This window comes from Glycine max, chromosome 16 (assembly GCF_000004515.6).
Source record: "Glycine max cultivar Williams 82 chromosome 16, Glycine_max_v4.0, whole genome shotgun sequence".
Lineage (NCBI taxonomy): Eukaryota > Viridiplantae > Streptophyta > Magnoliopsida > Fabales > Fabaceae > Glycine > Glycine max.
The window spans coordinates 26,528,002-26,553,237 of NC_038252.2; the positions used below are offsets into that span (position 1 = coordinate 26,528,002).

Below are 25,236 nucleotides of genomic sequence, written 5' to 3' on the forward strand. Positions count from 1 at the left end.
CAAAATTTATTATTTAAATATACATGCGCATTAAATATACATTAAAAATTTTAATGTTATGTATACCAATATTATTTATTTTATAATATAATTGGCTCTGGCTTGGTTAGAGCTAGGGGTGGGAATAGGCTAGGCTGGCCTACAGGGCCCTACGACCTGGCCTACATAAAGCTTGGACTGACCTATTTAATTAAAAGGTTAGGTTCATGTCTTTTTAAAAACCTATTAAATTAAATAGATCAAGCTTAGGCTTATTAAAAAGTCGTATAAGTCTGATAGGCCTACCTATATATATATATATATATATATATATATATATATTATTTTTCGGGTACAATTAATATTATTTTTAAAAAGCTAGCCGATTTCATTCCTATAATTAAGTAAAATTTTAATTACAAGGTATGAGTTAGATGTTCCTTTATATTTCTCATTATTTTTATTAGTTTTCCTATATTCTATCATATCCTTACCTATACAAAAATCATCCTTTTTCTATCATGTTTTCTTTTTTTTAACTTTCTTATTACGTTTTTAAAAAAAAAAATCATATCGCTGTTACGTTCCTATACAAAAATCATATCCTATTAGGTTTTTGTAAAAAAATCATATCCTTTTTCGATCATGTTTTTTTACGTTTCTAACCAAATAAAAATCATATCTTTTTGACTTCAAGCTTTCTGATAGCGGTAATTAATATTCTGTGTTTAGTCCCGTGTGTTATTTATTTATTTTTTTAAAAAATAACTAGAAATATTAAAGATTTAATGTGAAAAAGACTTTTAATAGAGTTGTGATAATAACTTTGGTTAAAATTTAAAACCCTGTGACCCAGCACCTTCGTTGAAATTATCATATTTTAATTCATGATTTTTCACATTCGTTGCTACTGCAACGTTCAATCAGCTTCTCGATCTTGACATATTCTGGAAACCTCCGAACGCAGAGGAGAAGTTTGGTGGTACCTCCTTCAGTCCGCCGTGAGCTTGGAATTGTGCCAGCCGCAAGCTTGTTATTGTGTGTCTAAGTGTTAACAGCCAGCCGCAATCTTGGCCGTACCTCCTTCACTCCGACCGTTGTGCGGTAAGTAACAATATTGTTTTCAGCTGCCATTGTTTGTTGTTCGTGTTGTCCTCAATAAAATAGGTTTCATTCATGCATGCCTGGTGTTTATGATATTATCAATTTGTTGACATTGTGAGTTTGTGTTTGTTTAAACCCTAAATTTACTTAGTTTTAAGTAGAAACCCCTTTCATCGTTTCCAAGCTTAGTGCAGAAAATTCTTCATCCTGTATGGCTGCAGCAGATTCTTTAATCTCCCTATGGCACTTGGTATGTGGATTGTGGAGCACCATTCCTAGTTTTAACATGTTGAGATTCTTCTGAGTTTTCCTTGCGTTGCCCAGTGAGGCGATGAGCAGCAGTAACATCAGCTTCAGCAACTGCTGCTGAGGCAATGGCCACTGTTAAAGCATGCTTGCTCTGTCTCACTTAGTGTTGTTCCTTTTGAGGGTAGGGGAGCTTTAATTGATGGCAATCTCTTGCTCTTTAGCCTTCCAAATAACCAGTTCATTCTTTTCTCCTTCTGAATAAATTTTTTTTCTGTCCATGAGAAACAGAATCCAAGTTAAAGACTTAATTTGAAAAGGCTCAAGAGTTAAAGACTCACCTTATCTTGTGTGGAATGTGTGTCCCATATAAAGAGCCTCTTCACCAGACTAAAGCAGCTCTTCTTTTTTGCCATTTAAGGATATCAATACATAGGTCAACTATACATAGGTCAACTTCAATGTCTGTGATCTGAAAAATTGCCCATAAGCATCCTCTTATACAGAAGATATCTTGGTAAGTTTGTGGTTATCTAATTCCAAACCTCTCACATCAAAGGCCAAACACAAACACTTGTACATGAAACAGAACCTTGATTTCGGATCAAAGTAGTATTAAACATGAATGCACACAAGTCAAGATAGTTGGAAATTAGAAAATATTAGATGAGGAATGTAATGCAGATTTGGAGAGAGATCCAAGTTAATTACTTACCCATTTTTTCAAATCCCATAAAAAAAAAAAGAGGACAAGAGGCTCCGTTTCAGAAAACTTGGTGTATGGGAACAAGTGCAGTGCTGTCATTCATTAAATTCAGATGGAATAGCCTTGGAACCAGCAAACATTCTTTATAATATCAGTTACCAAAACCAAGAATGAGCAACTTTGGCTGGATTTCATCAGTGAATGTTCACAAATACCAAGAAGACTCTTTCTATACTCTGGTTGAGGGGCAGAAATTCTCCTATTCCTATCACTGAAACCCTCTTGTGGAGTGGATATGACTTTTTATGTGGGTGCAACTGCAATCATTCATAAATTTCCATCTTCCTCAATATTCATGATGAGTTTTTCCTGTTCCAAATTGTGGGGTCTCCAAGCAAGAACAAGCATTGCTTGGGATAAAAGCATAGCCACTTTGTTCTCATTAGCCATTCCTCTTAATAAGATTCATGGGTCCTCCCATTTTTATTTTCTCTCCATCTCTCTTTTTTCCAACTGTAGCAGACATGTTGGTATGTCTGTTGGGTTTGAAATGGCAGCACTGTCCCTCATTGAGCTTTGATATAATCATGAAATACCAAGCAATAACTACCCTTCATTTTCATGTGTTTGTCAATTAGCTGAGGGAGGGTAGTAGGGCCATGTCTTTATGTGCTATACGTATGACTACCAAATACTAACTTGTTACAGAAAAATAGAGATAGATAGAGATCTCAACATATGTATGGCATTGCTTTGCACCACTTGTCATATCCTTATATCATATATATATGTTTGGCCTAATCATAAATTTCAGCTTGCTTATGTATGTACGTAAAAGGAAAAGTAGAGTGTAACACTTACATACAGTCACACTTGATATTTTTCATCCTGAACAGGTAGCTATGTGTGCAGAGTAGTCACATCAAGTACACAGATATGAAGATGTGAATATATGTATGATTAGCATTATTAGAAATGTAGTATGACAATGTACACAAGTATTTGTTGACATTGTTACAGGTAGGTGTGGGGAAGTGCATAATTGAGTAGTAGTGTGGACACTGGACACATAATGTGCAAAGGGTAGGGAATGTGGGGGGAAAAAACAAAGAAGATTTTGGTTATAAGGAGGGAAGACAGTTGTAAAAGGACCCAAAAAGAGGAATTGCCATAAGATGAAGTTGAAGCAAGTGGGGGGGAGTTTGTTTGAATAATAGTAGTGTAATACTAATAGCACGTATGATTACAGTGAAAAGTCTAGTGAAATAGCAGCTAGAGGTAGCCTCGGATTAAAATGGAATCTCTTTCTCTTTCTTTGTTTCTCTTTTCTCTCTCGCTCTCAAGGTGAATTAATGTCCTTTTCACCGAAATAATCACCCAGACAGAATTTGTATTTAATTTACCATTCCTTGAAAACTTTGACCCACAATTCTGTCTTTACTGAAAATGGGTGGAATTAGCATCATAGATTGTCAGTCCTTCTTCCATTTTTAATGTAACCCCCCCTCTCTCTTTCACGTTCAAAGAGAAAATAATGCATCCCTCCTTCCCATCATGGTTTTAGAGTTGCTTCAAACCTTGTCCGACTTCTCTCATATAACAATAAGGTTTGACCTTAATTAAGGCCTTTTGTTGGTAGTTTGATTTGCATGGTGGAGTTTCCTTCTAATTTTGATAGTATGAATACCACGCATCATGTTTCTAAAATTTGAGTTTATTCCCACATAGCTGGACTTTAAGGCTTGCTCTGGTAAAGGTTTTATTACCCTATGTTTTATTGTTCAGTTTGGTGATTCTTTATGAGATTCATTTTAGAGCTTATGCATGTAAACTGATAAACAAATAGAGGGCATGCTTCTGTTTACAAATCCCAGTAGCTCACTTATGAAACTTGTTCAAGTAATAAAATATTGGATTCAGCTACAGCTTCTTAAAGAAGTTTCACCTCTGTCACTTTGTGTCCTGCTCTAAGATGTTTGAGAACTACACAAGATTATTGCCTCTATTGAAGATTGCACATAAGCACAGAGATTGTTTGGTGCCACTAAAGCTTCCACCATGTCTTTTTTGTCTAAAACTCTGGGGCCACAACACAACTATATTTTAAATGAGAAAGTGCAAGAGATCGGTTGCTAAACTATAGCAGTCAATGTTCAGTAGCTTACACCACTCTTGTTCAACAGCATATGTATAATCCCCACCACTTCTAGAATAGTATTTCATTTTTTATTATATTTAATTTTTTAAAACAATATTGTAGTTCTTATATCTTAAATAAATTTCATTAAGTACTTTTAATTTTTATAATTTTTTGATTTTGTTCTCAATGTATATAACTAATAGTCTATGATCTATTTAACTTTTCTGACTTACACTTTTATTTAATGTCTATAATTAAGACTTATTTTCTATCAGCAACCCATTAGAAAGATTTATGGATTCATCCCAGGGAAGACATGACTAGACATCTAGTTTCACAATACCAAATTTCTCAAAACATTTTATTCTGCAGATAGATGCATTCAATAAAGGGTTCAGGACTATTTTGCTGCATGAAGGCCATCCAGTAGCTTTCCTGTCAGGCTTTATTAGAACAATCACAAAATAAGTCATACCTTATCTCCGGCAGATCACTTGCAAATATTACTAATTCCCACAAAGGTATTGGTGATTGCAGAAAAGTTTCAGAAAGTGGCTACATTCTAAAAGGGGTTTTAGGTAACTAACCTTAGGTAGTGGTATAAGGGTTTTGCTGCTGCTGGTGTTTGTACCTAGTTGATTTCTATAATAGATTATTGGGTGTCATATGCTTATTAATTTGATTGATTGCAGACAAAATGGGATTGTTGGTGATCAATTAAGTAAGGTCTATTTCATAGAAAGGTGCATTACTACTAACGATGTAATACAACCAAATATAATTATCGGTTATCAGTTTGTGTTGTATGGATACCTAAATAAAAGATAGCTTATTTCAAGCAATGATGATGTTGTCATGCTATAGGACTTCCAAGAACATACTCTTAATCCTTGCTTTCATTATCTATTCCCAGCAGCACTGCTAGTTCAGTTTGTAACTTGGTATTAGCAAAGATATGTATTTATGTTCTTATTCTCAACAAACAAGATAGCATTACAATACCAATCGCAAACATAAGACTTAAATGCATGTTTCAGTACATATACCTCTCTGCAGGTCTTAATGGGTCACCATTACCAATCTCAAGAACTAGATTAGCATAGGCAAGCCTCAACTGATCTGGGAGATCCTTCACTTGTACATAGTCTAGCAAGGCAACCTGAATTGAGGGAAGTTAGTACATTACGATAGTTAAGAGTTAAAAAAAAATAAAATACAAAAAATTAGATCCTGATGTGTAGAACTAATTCTCAATATTCTACCCATAATGGTCATTTCCATATGTAATTCATGTTGATTAAAACAGCTCTACAATAACTATATGATACTCACCTAGAGATGAAATCACAGTTAAGGAGATATTACAAAACCAATATAGCTGATGACTTGCCTCTGATCCTTTACAAATCAGGATATTTCCTGGATGAGGATCTGCATGGAAGAATCCACTTTTCAAATCATTTGACCATATGCTAGAGTCCAACTTTGAAGAATTTTCCTGCACTTTTACTAAAGTTAATAGTGTAATACAGTTAAAAATGCATATGAAAAATCATCTAGAGCTGCAAATCTTCAGGGAAGAAGTTGGTGTTATTGTTATCAAAACTTCCATCTCCCCTTTGTTATCTGATTCTGACATTTGTGTACACTGTAAAACAATCAGGAGTGAGGACAGCAACCAAATACGTTGAAATCTGTTGCAGCTGGGCAGGAAAGGTTCAGGACTCTACACAGTTCTTACTATAGAAAAGCACAAGGAATCATTCTCAGTATGCTAACTTTATTTTGCCACTATAATCTATCTGATCACGTTCAGCAAGCAAACTGGATCTTGCATTATCAGCCAGATTAGAGCAACATAGAGCCCTAACACTTTCACTGCATACTCATAGTAGCATTTGTTATTCAACTCAATGTCAATTCAGTCAATTATGAATATCTGGATTGTTACATGCATGCACTTTATGCAGCACTAATTAAGCCCGCAATTAACAATTTAATTGACATTCCCTTTGAACTTAATTACCAACTAGGTAGGTTGTGTGGTATTAATATTATCTATCCTCACAAAATGCTAGCTAGCATTTTCATGAAAAATTGGCAATTAATACTAAATAGCTGGCTTGCCAACAAAAACAAATCGGTTTCATAGGAGAGTTGGTAATTAATTAACAAACATGTTTGTGATGAAGATGATGGGGATTCATTCAGCTCATTTATTTATTCAGTGATTATGGATAAAGATTATTTTTGGCTTGTTGGTTGTCCTATAGTCCCCCTAAATTCTGTGTCGTTGATCACTATATATATAGTGTAGAGGTCTTTTTCAGGTGTAAAGGCAAAGCAGTTTGGCTTAATTGTGTGCAAAGCAGTTTGGTCTATTTGGTTTGGTTGTCTTCGAGATATAAAAAGTGAGGTGTTAGACTCGATCGGTTCACTATTATCAGTGATAATATAATTTCCCTTTGTGGTTGGTGTAAGAGTCCACTTGTATATATATATAATCCTAAACAGTGAACAGGGATCATCTAATGATATACCTAAATGGCTTTAGTAATGAGTTAGAGTATATGTCTTGTACTCATCTAATAATATATATTTTCGGCTTTTGATTAAAATCTCACATCATCTAATAATGGATATTTATACAAAATTGCAACTCCCTTATTTATACAAGAGAGAAGCTTACTCAGTAAGCTAGATCTAGATCCTAACTAACTCCAGCAAGCACAGCTGGCTATCTAACACTAACAGTTGTGCTGAGTCAGCATTCTGACTCAGCTTACTATATAACTGTAACATCTGTTACATGCCCTGTCATAATTTCATTATTGTACTTGGATTGATGTGTGGAATACTAATTTTGAATGAACAGAATCTTTGATTGTGCCAGACTTAAGAGTAGTGTGATATAGAATTTAGGTGGGAAAGAGAAAGAAACAGAAAGACAGAAATAAAGGGGAAAAGGGAAGAACAGAATAGAGAGGATAGAAAGAGGAGAGAAACAGAGAGATCAAAGAAACTGTGCACTGAACTTATGTTATTATTGTTCCAGCCTGTCTAAAATATAACAGTCCTACTTTATTTATAGGCAGCTACCCAACTGCTATGAAATCTTATCTAACAGTAGCTGACTAATAACTAACATTCTTTTCTTATTTATATTTACATATCAGCCTTGTTGTCCAGAGTTTGGGAGCCATGGCTCCTCCAAAATTTTTAAAACAACATTACTTTTCTTGTCCTTTATTATAATTATAATGTATTTGAAGGGGAGTGAGGTGACAGTTTGTTTCATTTAATTGTAAACAAAATTATTTAGTAACAAAATAAGGTGCTTTGCGTGGACTGACTTTCTTTTGAGTGATAGGTGATTACCAGATATGTACTCATCTAATAGTATATATTTGAGAGGTCTGACATGAGATGATGAAAATCTCACATCATCTAATAATGGATAAAATATAAGTGAGAAATAAATTTCATTTTTAAAATGATTTTTATAGTTGAGTTAGATCCGATACTTACTTCAATTTGTGTTGTGATTGATGAATACCCACCAGCATGCAATTTCAGTCCAGTGGCAGTGTTGACCACATACAGGCATGCATGCATCTGCATATATATTTTGTTTCTCACGCTTTGAAGTTCAAAGGGCCATCAATTAACAATTAAACTGATGAACAGCCTTGTGGAGATATATGAACTATGACATTGACGTTGTCTTGCATTGATGTCATTTTCCAATGCATATAGCATAGGTTAAGATTATAAGATGCTTAACTTGATCAAAATAATAAAAAAATATATAGACCCCCCAACTTTCTAGGATTCCTAGGAATGAATCCTCTCACATGAGATTTTCACATGACAGGAAGCACTGCCCCCATAATTTTGAGTTTATTAATTTCGTAATGGCTTATTTCTGTATTTGTAGGACAATCGTAGGGCTGTGAGCAGGGAAGAGGGTTTAGCACTTGGTAAAGAATTGGGGTGTTTGCCTCTTCAATGTATGGTAAAACAAGGGAAAATATGGAGCAGTGCTTTGAGGAACTTGCTCTAAAGGTACAGTTTTTAGAAGTTTGGTTCAGTGTTGTTTATGTGTTGTACGTAAGACAACTTTCCAATTAACTGACAGTAGGATCATCAATTCACCCCAAGCAGAGTATGAATTTGTTTATACAAATACTGATCTGAAAGTAAATAATGTTTGAGTTAGCTATCTGTCATGATGGTGTAGTTATGTGGTCCTGTGAATGAAGCTTGGGTGGTGTGATACATCAGTATGTGTTCATAGTTATCTATTATTATATGTAAGAAAATCTGTGATTAAACAATAAATTTAGCCTTTTATAGTTTTCTATTAGTGTACTGGTACAGGTTTAAAAGGTTTTTACTATATCTTTATCAGTTTGTTTGGGTAATTGGTTGTAAACCAACAGTGTTGGAAGGAATGTGATTGCTAGTTTTTTCATTGTAATGACCTGGATCGCCTTCTTACAATCATTGTCAAACTTGTTATGTACTACTTTGCCTGTTTGCCAATGATTCATTCTAAACACTGGATTTGTGAGTTTTTATTGTCTAACAATAGTTTCCACATTTGAAAGTTAACATATACGAAGATTATTAGGTGTTACCTTGTGTACAATTTTTTAAACAGAAATATATATTTTCTACCTTCTATAATGCATGAAACTCCTTAGAATTTCGATTTTGCTCTAGCTGCATCACTGCAAAATGATGGAGGAACAGGTAGCTGGAGTCCCAGCTCTTATAGTTCCATCCACTTTTGGAGTATTGATGCTTAGACCCTCAACAGAAGATGATATCATTTGTTGACGGGAAGCATTACCATTGATATGCTGAATATAAGTAGTAGCACTGAAGCACCATTTTTTATTTAGTTCCTGAACTATGGCATTTATGATAACTTTTTTTTTTTTTTTTATGTATAATTTTGTTTAGTCTGTTTTTAACAATCATGAATTGAATCAATATGGTCATAATTTCTTCTTACAAATAGATCAGACATAAGACAACTAATCATATAAGCTTAATTTGTTGCAATTCTATTTACTGTATTGTTTGATGTTCTTGTTTAACAATGCAGATTTAATACTTCAGAGGTTTCTGTTGAGCATGTATATTGATGTTCAACTATTGTTGCTTTAACTCTTCTGTTTGATAAGCATGAATTGAATCAATATGGTCATAATTCATCTTCTTAGTACTAACTTACATGAAAATTTCTTCTTAAACAGGTTTAACTTAGACTCTTAAAGTCTCATAACCGAACAGTTCAATGCAGAAAAGTTCTGGAAATATTATAGGCCATTTCCTTGGAGGTTTATATTGTTATCTAAGAAGATGCATGTTTGCCATTTTATCCGTGGGTCCTGTGCCAAGTCATATTGCTTTCATCATGGATGGGAATCGAAGGTATGCAAAGAAGAGAAACATGGAAGAAGGTGATGGCCATAAGGCTGGATTTACTGCTCTCATGTCCATCCTTAGATACTGTTATGAATTGGGAGTGAAGTATGTCACTGTCTATGCATTCAGCATTGATAACTTCAAAAGGAAGCCTAATGAGGTTCAGTCCTTGATGGAATTGATGCGGGAAAAGATTGAAGAGTTGCTTCAACAAGAAAGTCTTATCAATGAATATGGTGTTAGATTACATTTCATTGGAGACTTGCAACTATTGACTGAGCCTGTCATAGCTTCTGTGGAAAAGGCAATGAGAGTTACTGCTCACAACAACCAGAGAGTTCTTTTGGTTTGCATAGCCTATACTTCTCGTCACGAGATGGTGCATGCTGTTCAAGAATGCTGCAAGGAAAAATGGAATGAAGTTCAAGCATCAAAAGAAGCAAAACTTACAAATGGTGCATTTGCAAGAATTGATCAGGGCCTGAAAGGAAATGGTTTTGATTTGCTTTTTCAAGATTTATGTAAAGACTATCAAAATGCAACCAAAGCTTGTAATAGTGTACCTAAACGAGTGGAACCTGCTGGAGAGAAAGATGGCATGTTGGAGCATACTGTTGAAAAAGGTAACGATAGTGAAGCTGAAATCACATCATGCAATGAGCTGGTTGAAATGACTGAAGAGAGAAAGTATAACCAGGGTGATGTTCCTTTAATAAAACTGGTGGATATTGAGAAGCACATGTACATGGCAGTGGCACCTGATCCAGACATCTTGATCCGAACTTCTGGAGAGGCTCGACTCAGCAATTTTCTTCTTTGGCAGACTAGTACCTGCCCTTTGTATGCACCAACTGCACTTTGGCCTGAAATAGGCCTAAGACACTTGGTCTGGGCAGTATTGAACTTTCAGAGACACCATTTTTATTTGGAAAAGAAAAGGAAGCAGTTTTAACTGTATCCTTATTGTCAAAAATTCATAGTGTAGTTCATGTGATGGCAGTTTCCTTTTTATAAAGACTAGTTTTTGTTTTTTTTATTTTATTTTATTTATAAGAATTGTTGAAATTATAAGAGTTTAAGTAGCCCAAGGGGATAAGAAAGAGAAAAAACTTTGGATAGTAGAATGTAATATTGATATGTGCTGTGCAATGATGTCTTATCAAATACAATGAACAAGAACTTATTTATTTCAAGAATTACTATAAATATGAAAATTATGGTTGATCATTTAAAATATTTTAAGATTCAGTATTAAATTATGTCTTTTTAAAATATTTTATTAAAACTATTACATGTTTTATACTTCATACGCAGAAGACGTGACTGATTCTAGTATAGGAAAGATGTTTTGGTTTCCTTGCATGGGAAAGTTATTGTAGCCGTTGAATTTAATAGTGTTGAGTTCAACGGCTGAGGGGTGCCGTGAGTGTACCGTAGAATTAGTGCATAGAGTTAGTGATTTTTTAGTGTCACGTGACTGTTTTGCATTAAATAATAATATTTTCAAATTAAGGAGAGAGGAAGTATTGTTTGGGGCGCGTAGGAAGGTGTTGTTTGCATTTTCACTTGCAAGCTTTTGTCTCCCATTTCTGCAACATCTTCCTGAGATTGACTTTCCTCCCCAATATTTCGAAGTCTATAATCTGCATCAACGAGTCCCGGATGCACTTGGATCTTGCTTGTATCTGCACCGTCCCTCCACCCTGAGATCAGATCAGGTGAGATTCGTCCCCTACTCTGCAAAGCCGGTTTAAATTTGATTTATTAGGGTGCTTTTGACCAAATCATTTTTCTGCTGTTATTTTATCGAAAAAATAGTGATTTGACTTTGTTATTATATGTGGTTAACTGAGTTGTTTGGTTCTCTGATAGGGGGTTTGAAGAAGCTTGATTTAATGGATGAGTTTTGTGTTAGATTTTAGTGTGCTTGGCTTGTATAATTTGTTTGTTAGTATTTAATTTTTTAGGAGGATAAGTGCGAATGATTTGTTAGTTAATTGTTTTTATTTATTTATTTGTTGATTCATTAATTTTGTCTTTAATGATGAAAAAACTATGTCGTTTAATGTTCTGGTTTGTCCTTATTGACTTAGGAATTTTGTTGTGTAATTTGTGACAAATATGAGTGGAAGGGGTGAAAATATACATGGTGAGAATGGTGGTGATGCATCGGAAACATTTTTTGTGGTAAGACTAATGAATGATATATGGTATTGTTGTTTTGTTTGTTTAAATTTTATGAGAAGCATTTTAATGATTTTGGTATCAGGAACTGGATGACATAGTGGTAGATGATGTAGACAATGTTGACATGTTTGACGATGTTCTAGTGTATTCTTATGAGGATGAAGAGGATGCTGAGGAATATTTAAAATATGAAGAAGACTATGGTGTTGGATAGTGGGTCACCGTTGATAAGCTTCGATTCGATGGTAGACATTTACAATATAGACATGCATAATCTAACGAATGATGAAGTTGAACATTTGGATTTTTTGGATTGGGAGATGGCTTGGTATTCTCGACTTATTGGGTTTTCTGTACGCAAAAGCCATGCTGTGAGGTCCCAATTTGGTGAGATAGTGCAACAAACATTTCTATGCTCACGTGGACTGAGGGAGGATACAGGTTTGACTTAGAAAGCAAGCATCAAAAAATTATGCAAGCAGTGAGCATGGGCGAGGTGGGCAACCGCCCAAGTCCCCATTTTTAGAGGGGCACCCAAAATTTTATGTAGTTTGATGAATAGTAAAATAAAAATTTACATAATTAAAATTAACATAATATAAAAAATTTATTATATAAAATAAAAAAATAATAAAAATAAAAAATAAAAAATTTATTATATAAAATAAAATAATAAAGACATAAGTCAACTACTCAATTAAAATTTATCTTATTTCTGAAAAAAATTGCTCATAAGTTTTGGAAAGAATGAACACGTGATGCTTTCACTACTCAATTGTGCATAATTTTGTGTTTGGATGGGGCATTTAAATAAGATAATTCATTTTTTCTAGTGAATTTGAAATACCCCTTTATCATAATTCAATTGTTTGGATATAGGATTTCAAAGAATTTAAGTTTAGATTATGTTTGGACGAGGTAATTTAAAATTCTAAAGAATTTTAAATTCTGAAAATTTTTAATGCTTTAATTTAAATTTTTTCATTTTAAAATTTTGTATTTGGATAAAAAATTAAATTTCTTCGTTTCCAAAATTGTGTTTGGATAAAGAAATTAAATATATTTATTTTTAAAGTTTATTTTTTTGATAAAATAATCAAATACATTCTTTTTTAAAATTTTATATTTAAATAAAATAATTTTTTAATAAAATAAATATTTTTTGCATGTGAAATAAAAAAAAATCAATGAAATAAACCGCTAACACCCAGGTAATTCCACAATACACACCAAACACAACCCAAAGTCCTACTCTTGCGTTAGCCTAGGCCTTCTCTCCACATCATCACTACACCTCCACATACAACAACAACAACCTTTCTCTTCAACAATCACATAATTACCACCAAATAACAATCCCAGATTTCGCACGAAAACCAACCAGTCAAACCCAAATTCTCTTCTCTCCCCTAAGCTCAACCTTTCCCTCTTCAGAAAAAGCTTCGAATTCAGAAAAAGCTTCAATCACATAACGACGACATATTTGAGTTCCCTGGCTTTTTCGTCGATCCAAAGCCTCAATTCTCGTTGAGACAAAACAACAGTGGTGATTTGAGGAGCGTTCGAGTGAAGCTGATGCCGGAGTGTGTGGTCAAATCAGTTTCGCAAAGCCACCAAACACGTGCTTTGGTTTAAAGAGTGAAAGCTCCACTAGTGATGTCGTTGCCGCGAAGGCGACAACCTCCGGTGGATCTCGTGACAGTGCTTGACGTTGGCAACAACATGAGCGGTGTGAAACTTCACATGCTAAAGCGCCCAATGTGGTTGGTTATATCTTCTCTCGGCGCGGCTGACCGGCTCACCATTGTGGCTTTCGCGGCTGATTCCAAACGGGTGCTATAATCACAGAAGAACAACATCAAAACCTGAAAGTTCATGACAGAAGAGAGAGATAAGTTCAGGAGTGAGGTGCCTATCTGTCAACTCAACAAAATTTTCGAATTCACTCTCTCTTAAAGACATAATTTGAAATTGGATTCTTTCAACTAATTAAAATCTCTTTAAAATTCTAAAATTTTGAATTCCTTTTACCAAAATACCCAAATAGTTACTTTTAATAAAAAAAAAATTAATTTCCTATAAAAAATACATTACCTACTTAAATTATCCTATCCAAACACACTCTTAGGTCAATTTTTAAAAGAATTTTAATAGACTAAAATCATAGGAATTGAATTCCACCCAATAGGTAAGAATTTCAAATTCCCTGGTCTCACACAATAGACCCTTCGTTCTCTCTCTCACACCCGATCTCCGATTACAAAAACCACGAGAGCGAGGCTCGACAATGTCATCAGATACACTTCCATGCACGGAGGTGATTGCGAGAACAAGAATCCGAATCCACAACAATGAAGTGAATGTGGCAGAGGCATGTATTTTAATTACACTGGCAAACACAACATTTTGGATTGCGGCCTAGTCATTAAGCTTTTGGAGGAAGACTTCGCATAGTTTGTCTTTGCGGGGTAAAAGCGCAACGGCGGGTTTTTTCTCATTTGTGAGTGGGTGTCAGGAAAAGGTGGGAGAGTTGGTCGAGGACGAGGCATTCGTCGAGGATGGGTTGTTGGTGGAGGTGGGGAGAAGGTGGCAGTGGGTGGAGAGATGAGAGTGGGAAACTGTGTGTGGAGCTGAGAGGGTAATGGGATTTGGCGAGACGCGTGAGAAATCGAGAAGATCAAAACGTCATTAGTGGTGGCCGGTGGGTGAGGATCACTACGAACACCGGAAGGTGACCAAATTGTGCATTAAGGTTACATGTTTTTTTTTTAAATGAAAACAATGTTAAGAATATTTGATTGAAAAAAAAAACAATATACAAAAATACATATTCATATTATGTATTTTAATTTATAATTTATGATATAGAATAAATATATTAAATAATATATACACACTCATAATATGATATATTTTTTTGAGTAAATTATAGTAACCTTATCTTCTCTCCGTCTTTTATTTATACAGACTTTGTCAAAGTCTTATATTTAAGAAAATTATATATGTTTATTATTATTTTTATAATAGATCTAGATTTTATATTATTATTGTTATATGAAGTTGGTTAGATAATTTGGTGTGTTGGAGCATTAATAATTTGATTAGGATAATTTTTAAATAAATATTTAAAAATAAAAAATTGAGTTTTATTGAAATTGATTTAATTTATCCAAACAAGTAAATTAAAATATAAGAAATTGAATTGTTTCATCCAAACAAAATATTTATAAAATGAAAAGTATGATTCTTTCTTACTCTCTTTGAACGTAAATCTAAGAAAAAAATTCTTGAACTTTCTTTTTTTCTGACTCTATCTCTTATCTCCTTAATTTATTTGTTGCCCCACCCTCCTAGATCACTTGGACAATTGAACGTACTATCACAAAGAATATAACAGCCGAGTCAAGCTACTGCTCTTAATTGATAATTGGTAAGTTTAGTCTTCTGTTAGAGAGCTTTTTGCAATTCGCTAAGCCCAATAACCTATATTTCTATTGTGATTTCAATTGAAATTGAATGTTTGCTACATTCCTCGGATCAACGTACGGATCACCTTGATCAGTAAGAAGAAAAACAATAATTTATTAATTAGTTTGTTATATATAGAAATCTATTTTTTTAGTTGAGATTCTTGTAATTGAAAACGATTATGCAATACATGAATTCAAACAGTACATTAACTTCAACATAGTCGAACGAAATTAAATTTCTATCAAATACTACAACTAACTAACTCATGCTAATTTTGCGACAAGGACAACTCGTCTTCCATTTGCGGTACAGGTTTACTGAAAACAACTAAAATTTCTATTGACCCAATCTTTTTCCAGTACTTAGACTCAATGAACACCTTCATCACGTCCTCGTTGGTTTTGAGTTCAATTATTTCAAATTTTATAACTTTTTCTGAATACTCATGGTGACTTGGTTTCCGAAAAAACAATCGCCTTACCATTTATGTTTCATCAACACCATAAGGGGGAATCCCACGAGGCGCAACTTGTTTGATCAAATCCTTCAGTTCATCCATGGTACATCCGGTGGAAATGTCAAAGTTTTTGGGATTTTTTCCTGTGAACGAGTAACCAACAAACTCATTTTGGCGTGACATGTTCCACCTCCCATTGTAATATAGCAGGGCATCATGAGTAGGGGTCATAGTAGTTTCAAGTAAGTTTAAAATACCATCTGGGGTTCTAGCAATGCTACATAATAACTCAATCGGACCAACAAACGAAAATTCATGATTACACATTAACATTGTGTTAACATCAACATCATATTTCAGTTGCATACATTGAAACCGAAATTGATTACCTGCATACGTGAAAGGCTGCCGGTAGTAAATTTCATCCAAAAAATTGCTTGTCGGTTAGCTTAAGGGTATTGTGTATTCTGGTTTTTAACGTTTGAAAATTACACCCGTTAGGTACTCGAATGGGAACTAGAGTGGAAGCTTGAAAGGAAACACCACCGTCGTTGTGAACAATGGATCCATTTGGAAAAATAAAACCTAATGTGGAGTTCACAACTATCTGACTGCTTGTCTCTCCCAAGAATGCCATAGTTTTTTGTAAGACTTGGGTTAATACTGAAACTTGTGCTTTCTTACAAGGTTAGGTTGTGCCATATATATAGATGAGTTTTAATATCAGTGCTGCATTTTTTAAAGATTGAAAATACACATACACATGCTTTCTGTATGTGTTGTCAACTACATGAATGACATGACATGCTTTAGCTTGCATCAGATCTGCATGTGTAGTCATGTTGTGCAGGGTCCTTTCACGCGCTTTATGTTAATGCTGACAACAATTTATCATACACGGTTTTCCACAATGTGTAGTCAAGTCAGACAACGATATATCATACATGCTTTTTTAGAACTAAGTATAATTTTGTTGTGGACGTAATTTAAGTTTTCTACCAGTATTCATTTTAAGTTTTCTACCAGTATTCATTTTATTAAATATGTGACAAACATTAACATTATAACCTGAGAAGTCTTGAACGCATCCGAACAATCAACATGTGGTTCTTCGCACCACATGATTCTGCATTTTCATAATCCATATCCGCTCGTTCAGACATTATTTCATACATCCACTCATCTTCATCCATCTAACCAAATCAAACAAAAAATGGCCATACAAAAAAATTAGTAATTTAAAAGAAAAAAGGAAAATAAATGGAAAAATAGATGCAAAAATGCAAAAACAGATGCAAAAACAGCAAATACCAAAAATAATACACTTACGGATCAAGTTGATCCAGAAGTCATCCGTACGTCCGCGACGAAAAAACACCATCTGCGTACCTCGTTTGCCGCCACCAACCACCGCAAAGCTTGACGCCGGAAACTTCACCTTCACCGCTGCGCTCAACGTTGCTACCCCCACGAACCGAAGGCAATGCCGCACGAAAAAGAGAAAACAAGAAGCAAAACTTTTTGAAAATGGAGGTAAGAAGCTTTTCCAGAAAAAAATGGCTTTTCAAGGAAAAAAGGTGATAGGAGCAATTTTGGCATTTCAAAGGTTTGCTGGGTGCACCAGCAAAAATGCTGGGTGCACCTAGCAACACTCATTATCTAAAGTCCAATGGCCATTTTTTTTGTTAATGGCTATAATTATATAAGTGTTCATTGTTGAATATGCCACCTGGTGTTGAGATTTCTTTTGCAAATTTGTTATTTGTTACATTGATAAGATGTTTGAAATTTGAAAGTTGATTGATGTCGTTGAATGACTGTTCAATTATTAGTTAATACTGATAACGACTGTTAATTTCAATTGAATGAGCAATTCATTATTTACGAATTTCAATAGATGCTATCCCTATTTCAATAATCAGGATTTTAATTGACACCATCTGGGTTCATTAATGGTGCTATACCATATATATATATATATATATAGAATTTCAAAATAGACAAATTCTGGATATAATATATGTGAATTATTTATTTCATAGTTAATTTGATTATTTCATTGCTTTCAATTATCGTGTAGTATATGTGTTAATCTCCTGGTTTTTTTCTTTAAATATTTAAATAATAACAATTTTCATGATTATTTTCAGAATCAATTTAATTTGAAGCCTGGTGCTCTGAAACCTGGCAATAAATTGAGGCTTAAAGTTTAAGACTTGAAGATTTAAAATCAGAAACCAGGTACTATTGTTTCGTCTCATTGTTACTTTTTATTAGACGCTCCTTGTGTGATTTATATATTTTTAATTTTGTGTATACTTGTTATTTAATTGTTTGAACATGTTGCCTAGAAAACAACTTTCTGGTCATCTAAAACGATAAAGAAAGAAACAAATTGAAATTGATATTGAATCTCAAAAGGGTGCTCTTGATAAATTTATTGCCAAACATCCTACTATGCCCGTTCAGAATAAGAATGATGCCAATCTAGATAATCTAGACTCCATAGCTGAAAATTTAGAGAATGATAAGAATAATGAAGAACAAGATAGTTTGGTTGAAAACAACGAAAATGAAGATGATCATCATGATGAAATTGAATATTTTGATGACATAGGTAGTAATGAAAATGAACATACCCATGCTTTTGTAGATGAACAGTCTAGTCAGTCTATAGTGATAGATCCAAGACCCTAAGTCAGTGGATGTAAATTATAAAAAATAAAATTTGTGAGTTCACTTATATAAATATAAATAAAATAAAATATAAAAATATAAGATTTTATTTACAAATTTGATGAATTTTAAAAAATGAGGGGGTGCAAGTGCACACCCTCACTCACATGTAGGTCCGCCACTATCAGTCTATTCCATTAGACATTTATGATCCAAGAACATGGAATAACCTTAGAAGTGACTTACAAGATGAATTATTAAAAAATGGACCTAAAAGAGATATGTCAATTGTAAATGATCCTAATGATGCTTTTGGTAGGCACTTCTAGTCATTGCAATATATTCATTATTGTTCTAAGGGAGAAAAACAAGATAAGAGTTGGTTTGTTTATTCAAAAGAATTGGATAAAGTTTTTTTTTTTGTAAGTTATTTGAGACAAGTCAATAAACAAATCACTTAGCAAATGAAATTTTTAATGATTGGAAACATGTTTCTGATAGGCTTAAAGAACATGAATCAAGTGGTTCACACATGACTTTCATGAGTAAAATGGATTGATTTACAGATCAGATTTGAAAAAAACATAACAATTGATAAACATCTTCAAGAGCTTATAAGAAAAGAAAAAAAAAATACTGGAAGGATGTTTTAGTTAGGATAATTATTGTTAGATACACTACTACAAAAATAGCATTTTATGACACCCTTTCTACGACGGTTGTTTAGGGACCGACTTAGAAAGTGGTGCGGTGACATTTTTGTAATTATTGTAAGGATAAGAGCATTTTACGATACACATTCTAAGACGGTCAATAAAAACCGCCTTAGAGTGTTATTTATAATTCAATTCACAACGGGCTTTATAAAATAACTGTCTTAATCCTGGAAAACATAAACGCGCCCTCTGTCCTTCCAACTTCTCTTTTTAGCAGTCTCGCGCCCTCCCTCAATACTGAACCCTTCCTTTTTCTAACCCTAGTCTTGTGCACTCAGGACCTCTTGCTTCTTGTTGAACCTTAGTTGCGCGCACGTAGCACCCCTTCGTGAATCTCTTCCACATTGAAGCAACCTATTTGTTGAGTTGCTTCAGCTTCTTAAAGCCCATAGAGCCTTACTCATCTTTGTCTACACCTTCTTCCTTTCCTTCCTCCTGTTTATTCTCCTTCGCCGGCGCTGCCTCTCCACCACGGCTGGGCCTCCTTCTTCGCCAAAGAAGCATTTGAGGCAGCGGTGGCTCGTGCACGAGAAGGAGGATACGTGCCGCAAAAGGGCGCTGGCACAGTTGAGCCTACTTTAAAAACCCGCACAAACCTAACTCGTGGCTCCGCCATTTTTCGTAGTTGCTGTTCTTGCGCGCGAACAAGCCTTAGGTAACTCTCACCTCTCTTCTTTCTTTTTGATGCTTCATTGCAACGCTGCGTGTATTTCTCATTTTGGATCTTCATTTTCGAGACACTGCTCGTTTTATTCTTGTTTTGAATTTCGCGTCTTATTTTGATTTTGAATTTGGATTGTTCTTGTGGTTTTGTTCGTTGTTTTTCTGGATTCGTAGTGCTTGGGATTTAATTAGAGGTAGATCTATCATATTTTTCGATGTTTTTTTTCCCTTGTAGAGGTTATCTCGTATTTTAATGGTCAATTACACGAAAATAGAATTTGGATTGGGTTAGTTTGGCTTTCTTTGATAGTTTAATTACTGGAAATCTGCATATTAAATGAATGTCAAATAATTTGTAATGGCAGACAAAAGAGTTAATGAAAGATGTCTTGTTCCTTATTTAAAATCTACTGATTTTCATTTATTCTATACTTACTCTTGGTGTGTATGTGGCAGTGTTGTTTTTGCCATTGGAGTCACTCTAATTTTCAGCCATGAGATGATATATGATACCCAAATGATTTTGAAAGGTGAGTGAATTGATATATGTAATGATTGGTTTATTTCTCTATATGTTAAGGTTAATTGCTTTGACCTAGCCTGTTTTGAACTTCACTTTGTCCACTTTCTTATATTGTTTCATGCATGGAGTTTTTAAATTATGACTTGTCATCAAACCCATAATTGTGTTTTAATGTCTGATAGTTTTAGTACGTACTAAGTTGGATATCAATTTTAGTACTTGGATATGAATTTTAATGTCTGATAATTTGTCACTTTCGATGTCTTTTCTAAGACGGTTATTACGAAATAACCGTCTTTGAAAGGTTTTCATTTTGACATTCAAAGATGGTTACTATGAAATAACCATCTTTGAAAGTTTATACTTTTAACATTTAAAGACGGTTATTATGAAATAACCGTTTTTGAAAGTTTCTTCTTTTTGACATTTAAAGACCATTATTACGAAATAACTGTCTTTGAAAGGTTTCTTCATTTGACATTCAAAGACAATTATTTCATAATAATCGTCTTTGAAAGATTTTTGGTTTTCACATTCAAAGACGATTATTATGAAATAACTGTCTTTAAAAGGTTTCTTCGTTTGACATTCAAAGATGGTTATTATGAAATAACCGTCTTTGAAAGGTTTTTGGTTTTCACATTCAAAGACAGCTATTACGAAATAATCGTATGTGAATGTAAATGTTGACACAACATACAAAAACAGTTATTAGCTAATAATCATCCCTGAAAGGTTCGTACATTCAAAGACGATTATTATAATAACTGTCGTAAAAGCTAAAGTCAAATAGTCCAAAAAATTAAAAAAGCGAAATACTTTTATGTGGTTCTTGATTGCAATTTTGATGTCAGTCATAAGGACAAATGACTCTCATACAAAGTTGTGTGGATGTTTCTACAAGTCCAATAAAGAAAATTACAAATATTTTCAGACGGAAAAATTAGCTTACGAATGATGCCCTTATATTGGATTGAATATTTTCCGTCTTGCATTTTTTGTTGCAAAATTATCAATAAATCGTTCATAATCAAGATTTTTTAAGAAACTAATTTCAATAGAATTCAAAGCAAGACTATTTAGTCTATCTTGTGACATAGTAGATCGCAAATATGATTTTAACAATTTTTATTTTGAAAAACTTCTTTCGACATATGCAATAGTAACATGAATAGTTAATATTATTCTATAAGCTACAAATGCATTAGTAAAACAATTCAATGTCTTCAAAGAATTTTATATCATAAAGCTAGATTTCAATTCAATTGTTAAAACCATTATAATGAATTTTAATTCTTCAAAATTTTTGCCATCAAGATCATAAGAAGTATCATGTTTTAGATAAGTTTCAAGATGTTCACAATGTAATTTCAAGTCCCGATTAGAGAATGATTTAAGTCTCTCGACACTAAACAAAAATCCAATAATTTCCTCATATGTATCATACTGCTCAAATCTTCTTTTAAGTCAGCAAATTACTTTATCTATGATGTATAAAAAATAATGGATCCTGAAAGACTTTTTAGGAGACTCAAGGTTTGATTGTGTGCCTTTAGAGAGATTTTCATCATAGTATTTCTTTTCCTACAAAATTGATGATTTTGAACAAATGCACATTCGATCTCCTTCCGGTGTCCATAGCAATGAATAGAAAGACTCCTTCATCAATCATAACTAATGGTGATATTGCAATGAAGAATGTCATAAGGAAAGTATTCCCCAATGTGTATCATATGTTATGTTCTCGACATTTGTTGAAAAATGCTTTGACAAATATTCACTTTCCAGAGTTTTTGAATCACTTGAAAAAATGCATGCTGCGTGATTTTGAAGTTGTTGATTTTGAAAATCATTGGGCTAACATGATTTCAAATTTTGGTTTAGAACACAATAATTGTATAGCAAAATTGTATCAGAGGAGGAAAATGTGGTCAGCTCTCATTAGGGGCAATCTATTTGTTGGCAGCAGAACTACTTATCATTGTGAAGCCTTTCATAGCCATGTGAAGAAATATTTGCACTCTAGAATTAATTTGACTAATTTTGTTCTTCAATTCAGCAAGTGTCTATTGTCTAACATATTTCAGACATATAGAATTTGAGGCTGATTGTTTTTTTCCTGACTATGATGATTATGGTTTACAAACAAATTTTACAACCCTTAAAATGTCTACAACTAAATGGTTCACAAAGGAGATTTTTATGAAATTTTGCCCCTACATTAATAAAGCTTCAATGTTTACGGTTGTGGATTGTCAAGAGATAACAAACTTTGTAGTGTATGTTGTGTCTAAATATCATTCTACCGGAAGTACGCGGTATGTGTCATATTGTCCATCTGTAAATGAAATGAAATGAAATATTCATGTTTAAGAATGAAGTTTATTGGGTTGCCATGCGTGCACATTATATGTCTACTGTTGTATTCAGACTTCAACAAATTCCCTAGTTGTTTGTTGCTTTTTCGTTGGTCAAAGCATGTAAGGGGGGAAATAAGAAGAAAATACTGTAATGATCCTAACTATTGAGATACTGAGTTTATGGAAAAATATGTTAATTTGATTTTTGTTACAAAAGAGGTATGTCATTACTCATATCGTGATCAAGAAGATTATGATAAGTTGCTTGGATACATGACATGCCGATTATCTACATTGAAGTTGAAGTATAGTGATTCACAAACTGCACCATAAGGTGATATAAATGTGTCTGTGCAAGAGGAACAAACACAAGAATCTAACATCAGATATCCTCCACGTGTAAGAACCAAAGGACATGGTGCATCTATAATCACCCCCATTCGGCAAGAGACGTAGAGTGCAATGTTGTTCAAAAAGTGGTGGAATTAGACATAATAAAAGATCATGCACTAGTTGTGGAAACTCAAAAAAGGCTTCTAATGATGACAACAGTTGTTCGCTCCTAGTTGTCCCACATAATGATGCATTCAACAATGACGCAGAATATAACCAATATTTGGTGAGTTTTTTGTTTCGTTAACTGCATAGTAATTCATGAATTACAATAATTTTTTATAATCATAATTATTGTGACTAATTTTAAGACATTTTATTTTCTAATATAGTTGAATGAGCATCCCAAAACTTTCATCCCATCTACTGGTGGGAAAGGCGGGTAACAAGTTCATTTAACTGTATTTTGTGTAACCTTATGGAAATTAATTGAGTTATGACATGTTGAAGGTTTATGTGTACTTATATGTATTTTGTAGTTTGCAATTGATATTTAAGGTCTATTTTAGTGTAGTAAATTTGCTATAACTTATACTTGTTTTGTGTGAACAATTTTATTGTAAAGTTATTCCTGAATATGTTAGGTGTTGCATACCCAATTCACCTACCAACACCCCCAAATTTGTTTGGTTTCATAGCCCAAATGAACCCACTGCATGAGAATAATGCAAGTATCATGTCTAGTTCAGTTACTGTTGACACTGCATATCAATTTTTTATGGATATATAAATGAACATCCAGTCCAGGTACATACCCCAATATTAAAATGAGTGATGCTAGGTGCACCCATCAATTAATGTGAAAAGTCAGAAATACCCCTTTGGTATTTTTTAAAAAATATTGTGCACCAGGCACACGCTTTTTCCTTCTCCCATGACATGCCTCTTCTTCTTCCGCCCGGGACATGCCTCTTCTTCTTCCACCCATGAGCCTTCCTGCTATGCCGCGAGCTGCTTCTTCTTTTGCGAGAGCCTCCTACTATGCCACGAGCTGCTTCTTCTTCTTCCGCGAACCTTCCTGCTGTGCCGCAAGCCTCCCTGCTTCATCCGCGAGGTGGCTATTCTTCTTCTGCGAGGTGCGTCTTTGTCCCTCCTGCGAGTGTGTCTTCTTCTTCCGTTCTTCCACGAGATTTCGTTCTTCATCGAGGTAAGCCTAACGTCCCTTTTGTTGTGTCGTTCTGCTTCCATTTTGCTTGTGTAGTGCTAGGTAGTAGAGATGAAGTTGATCTGCAATGGCAATAGTTGATCCGCATTAGGTGTTTCAGTTACGGATCAAGTTGATCCTCAATAGCATAGATGATCTGCAGTAGGTTTTTGTGTTACAGATCAAGTTGATCCACAATAGAATAGATGATCTGCAACTAGCTTACGAATCAAGTTGATCCACAAGCTTCTTACGGATTAAGTTGATCCGCAACAATCTTACAGATCAACTTGATCTGTAAGCTTGTTGCGGATCAACTTAATCCATACACAAACTTGCAGACCAACTTGATCTGTGCGCAAACTTGCGGATTAACTTGATCTGTGAAAGTTAATTTTTTTTAAAAAAAATGGCGATTAGGTTATAGTTGAAGAAAAATGGTTTTATTAGGGTTTATGGTTAGTTTTAAGGCTTTTAGGCTGAAACTCTATTTTCTGTAACTTAGTTTTAAGTTTGTTTATTATTGATTTTATGAATGATTTATTTATTATTTAATTTTGTTTGTAGGATTACATTACAATTTAGATTAGATTATATTAGTTTTTTAACACAAACAACATTAGATTAGAAATAGGAAAAGTATAGCAAAAATAATAAAATATTCTTTTGTCAAGTATATTTCAGAATGTCACGCTCTCATGTGTCGTCATCACGTTGGACCAGCGTGAATGAGGAACTCGAACACCTTGTTGCGAATATGCCTAGTAAGAATTAACATATAGTTATTTGTTTTGTGCTTGAATACCTGTTAATTGCTTGAATGTTAATCTTGTAAGAATTAACAATTGAAGAGCATGGGGAATGGAAGGAGTTGGCAAACATGATGCAGCATGTCGTAGCTCCACCAGAGGCTTTGTTCCAGACCATTAGTGCCAGGGACCAGGTCATGTTCATTTTCATTTAATTAACATTTGATTTTTTTGTTATTTTGTGTAACTAACCAACCTTATTTTGTGATATGACATGTAGATTTTT

At 33.9% G+C, this 25,236-nt stretch overlaps 1 protein-coding gene across 5 annotated transcripts; it reads left to right on the forward strand.

The window, feature by feature from the left end:
- The first annotated feature begins 824 nt into the window (after nucleotides 1-824).
- Nucleotides 825-10,775, forward strand: LOC100775552 (rubber cis-polyprenyltransferase HRT2). Of its 5 annotated transcripts, XM_041010228.1 has the most exons (5): nucleotides 825-1,083; nucleotides 4,548-4,696; nucleotides 5,839-5,944; nucleotides 8,113-8,240; nucleotides 9,440-10,775. In XM_041010228.1, the coding sequence occupies exon 5, from the start codon at nucleotides 9,481-9,483 to the stop codon at nucleotides 10,561-10,563; it is 1,083 nt and encodes a 360-aa protein (XP_040866162.1). In that variant the 5' UTR covers nucleotides 825-1,083; nucleotides 4,548-4,696; nucleotides 5,839-5,944; nucleotides 8,113-8,240; nucleotides 9,440-9,480; the 3' UTR covers nucleotides 10,564-10,775. The 5 variants fall into 5 exon arrangements, with proteins under 5 accessions (XP_040866162.1, XP_006599294.1, XP_006599296.1 ...); XM_006599231.4 differs by lacking the exon at nucleotides 4,548-4,696; XM_006599233.4 differs by lacking the exon at nucleotides 4,548-4,696 and having other exon boundaries at nucleotides 5,839-5,891.
- The last annotated feature ends 14,461 nt before the right edge of the window (nucleotides 10,776-25,236 follow it).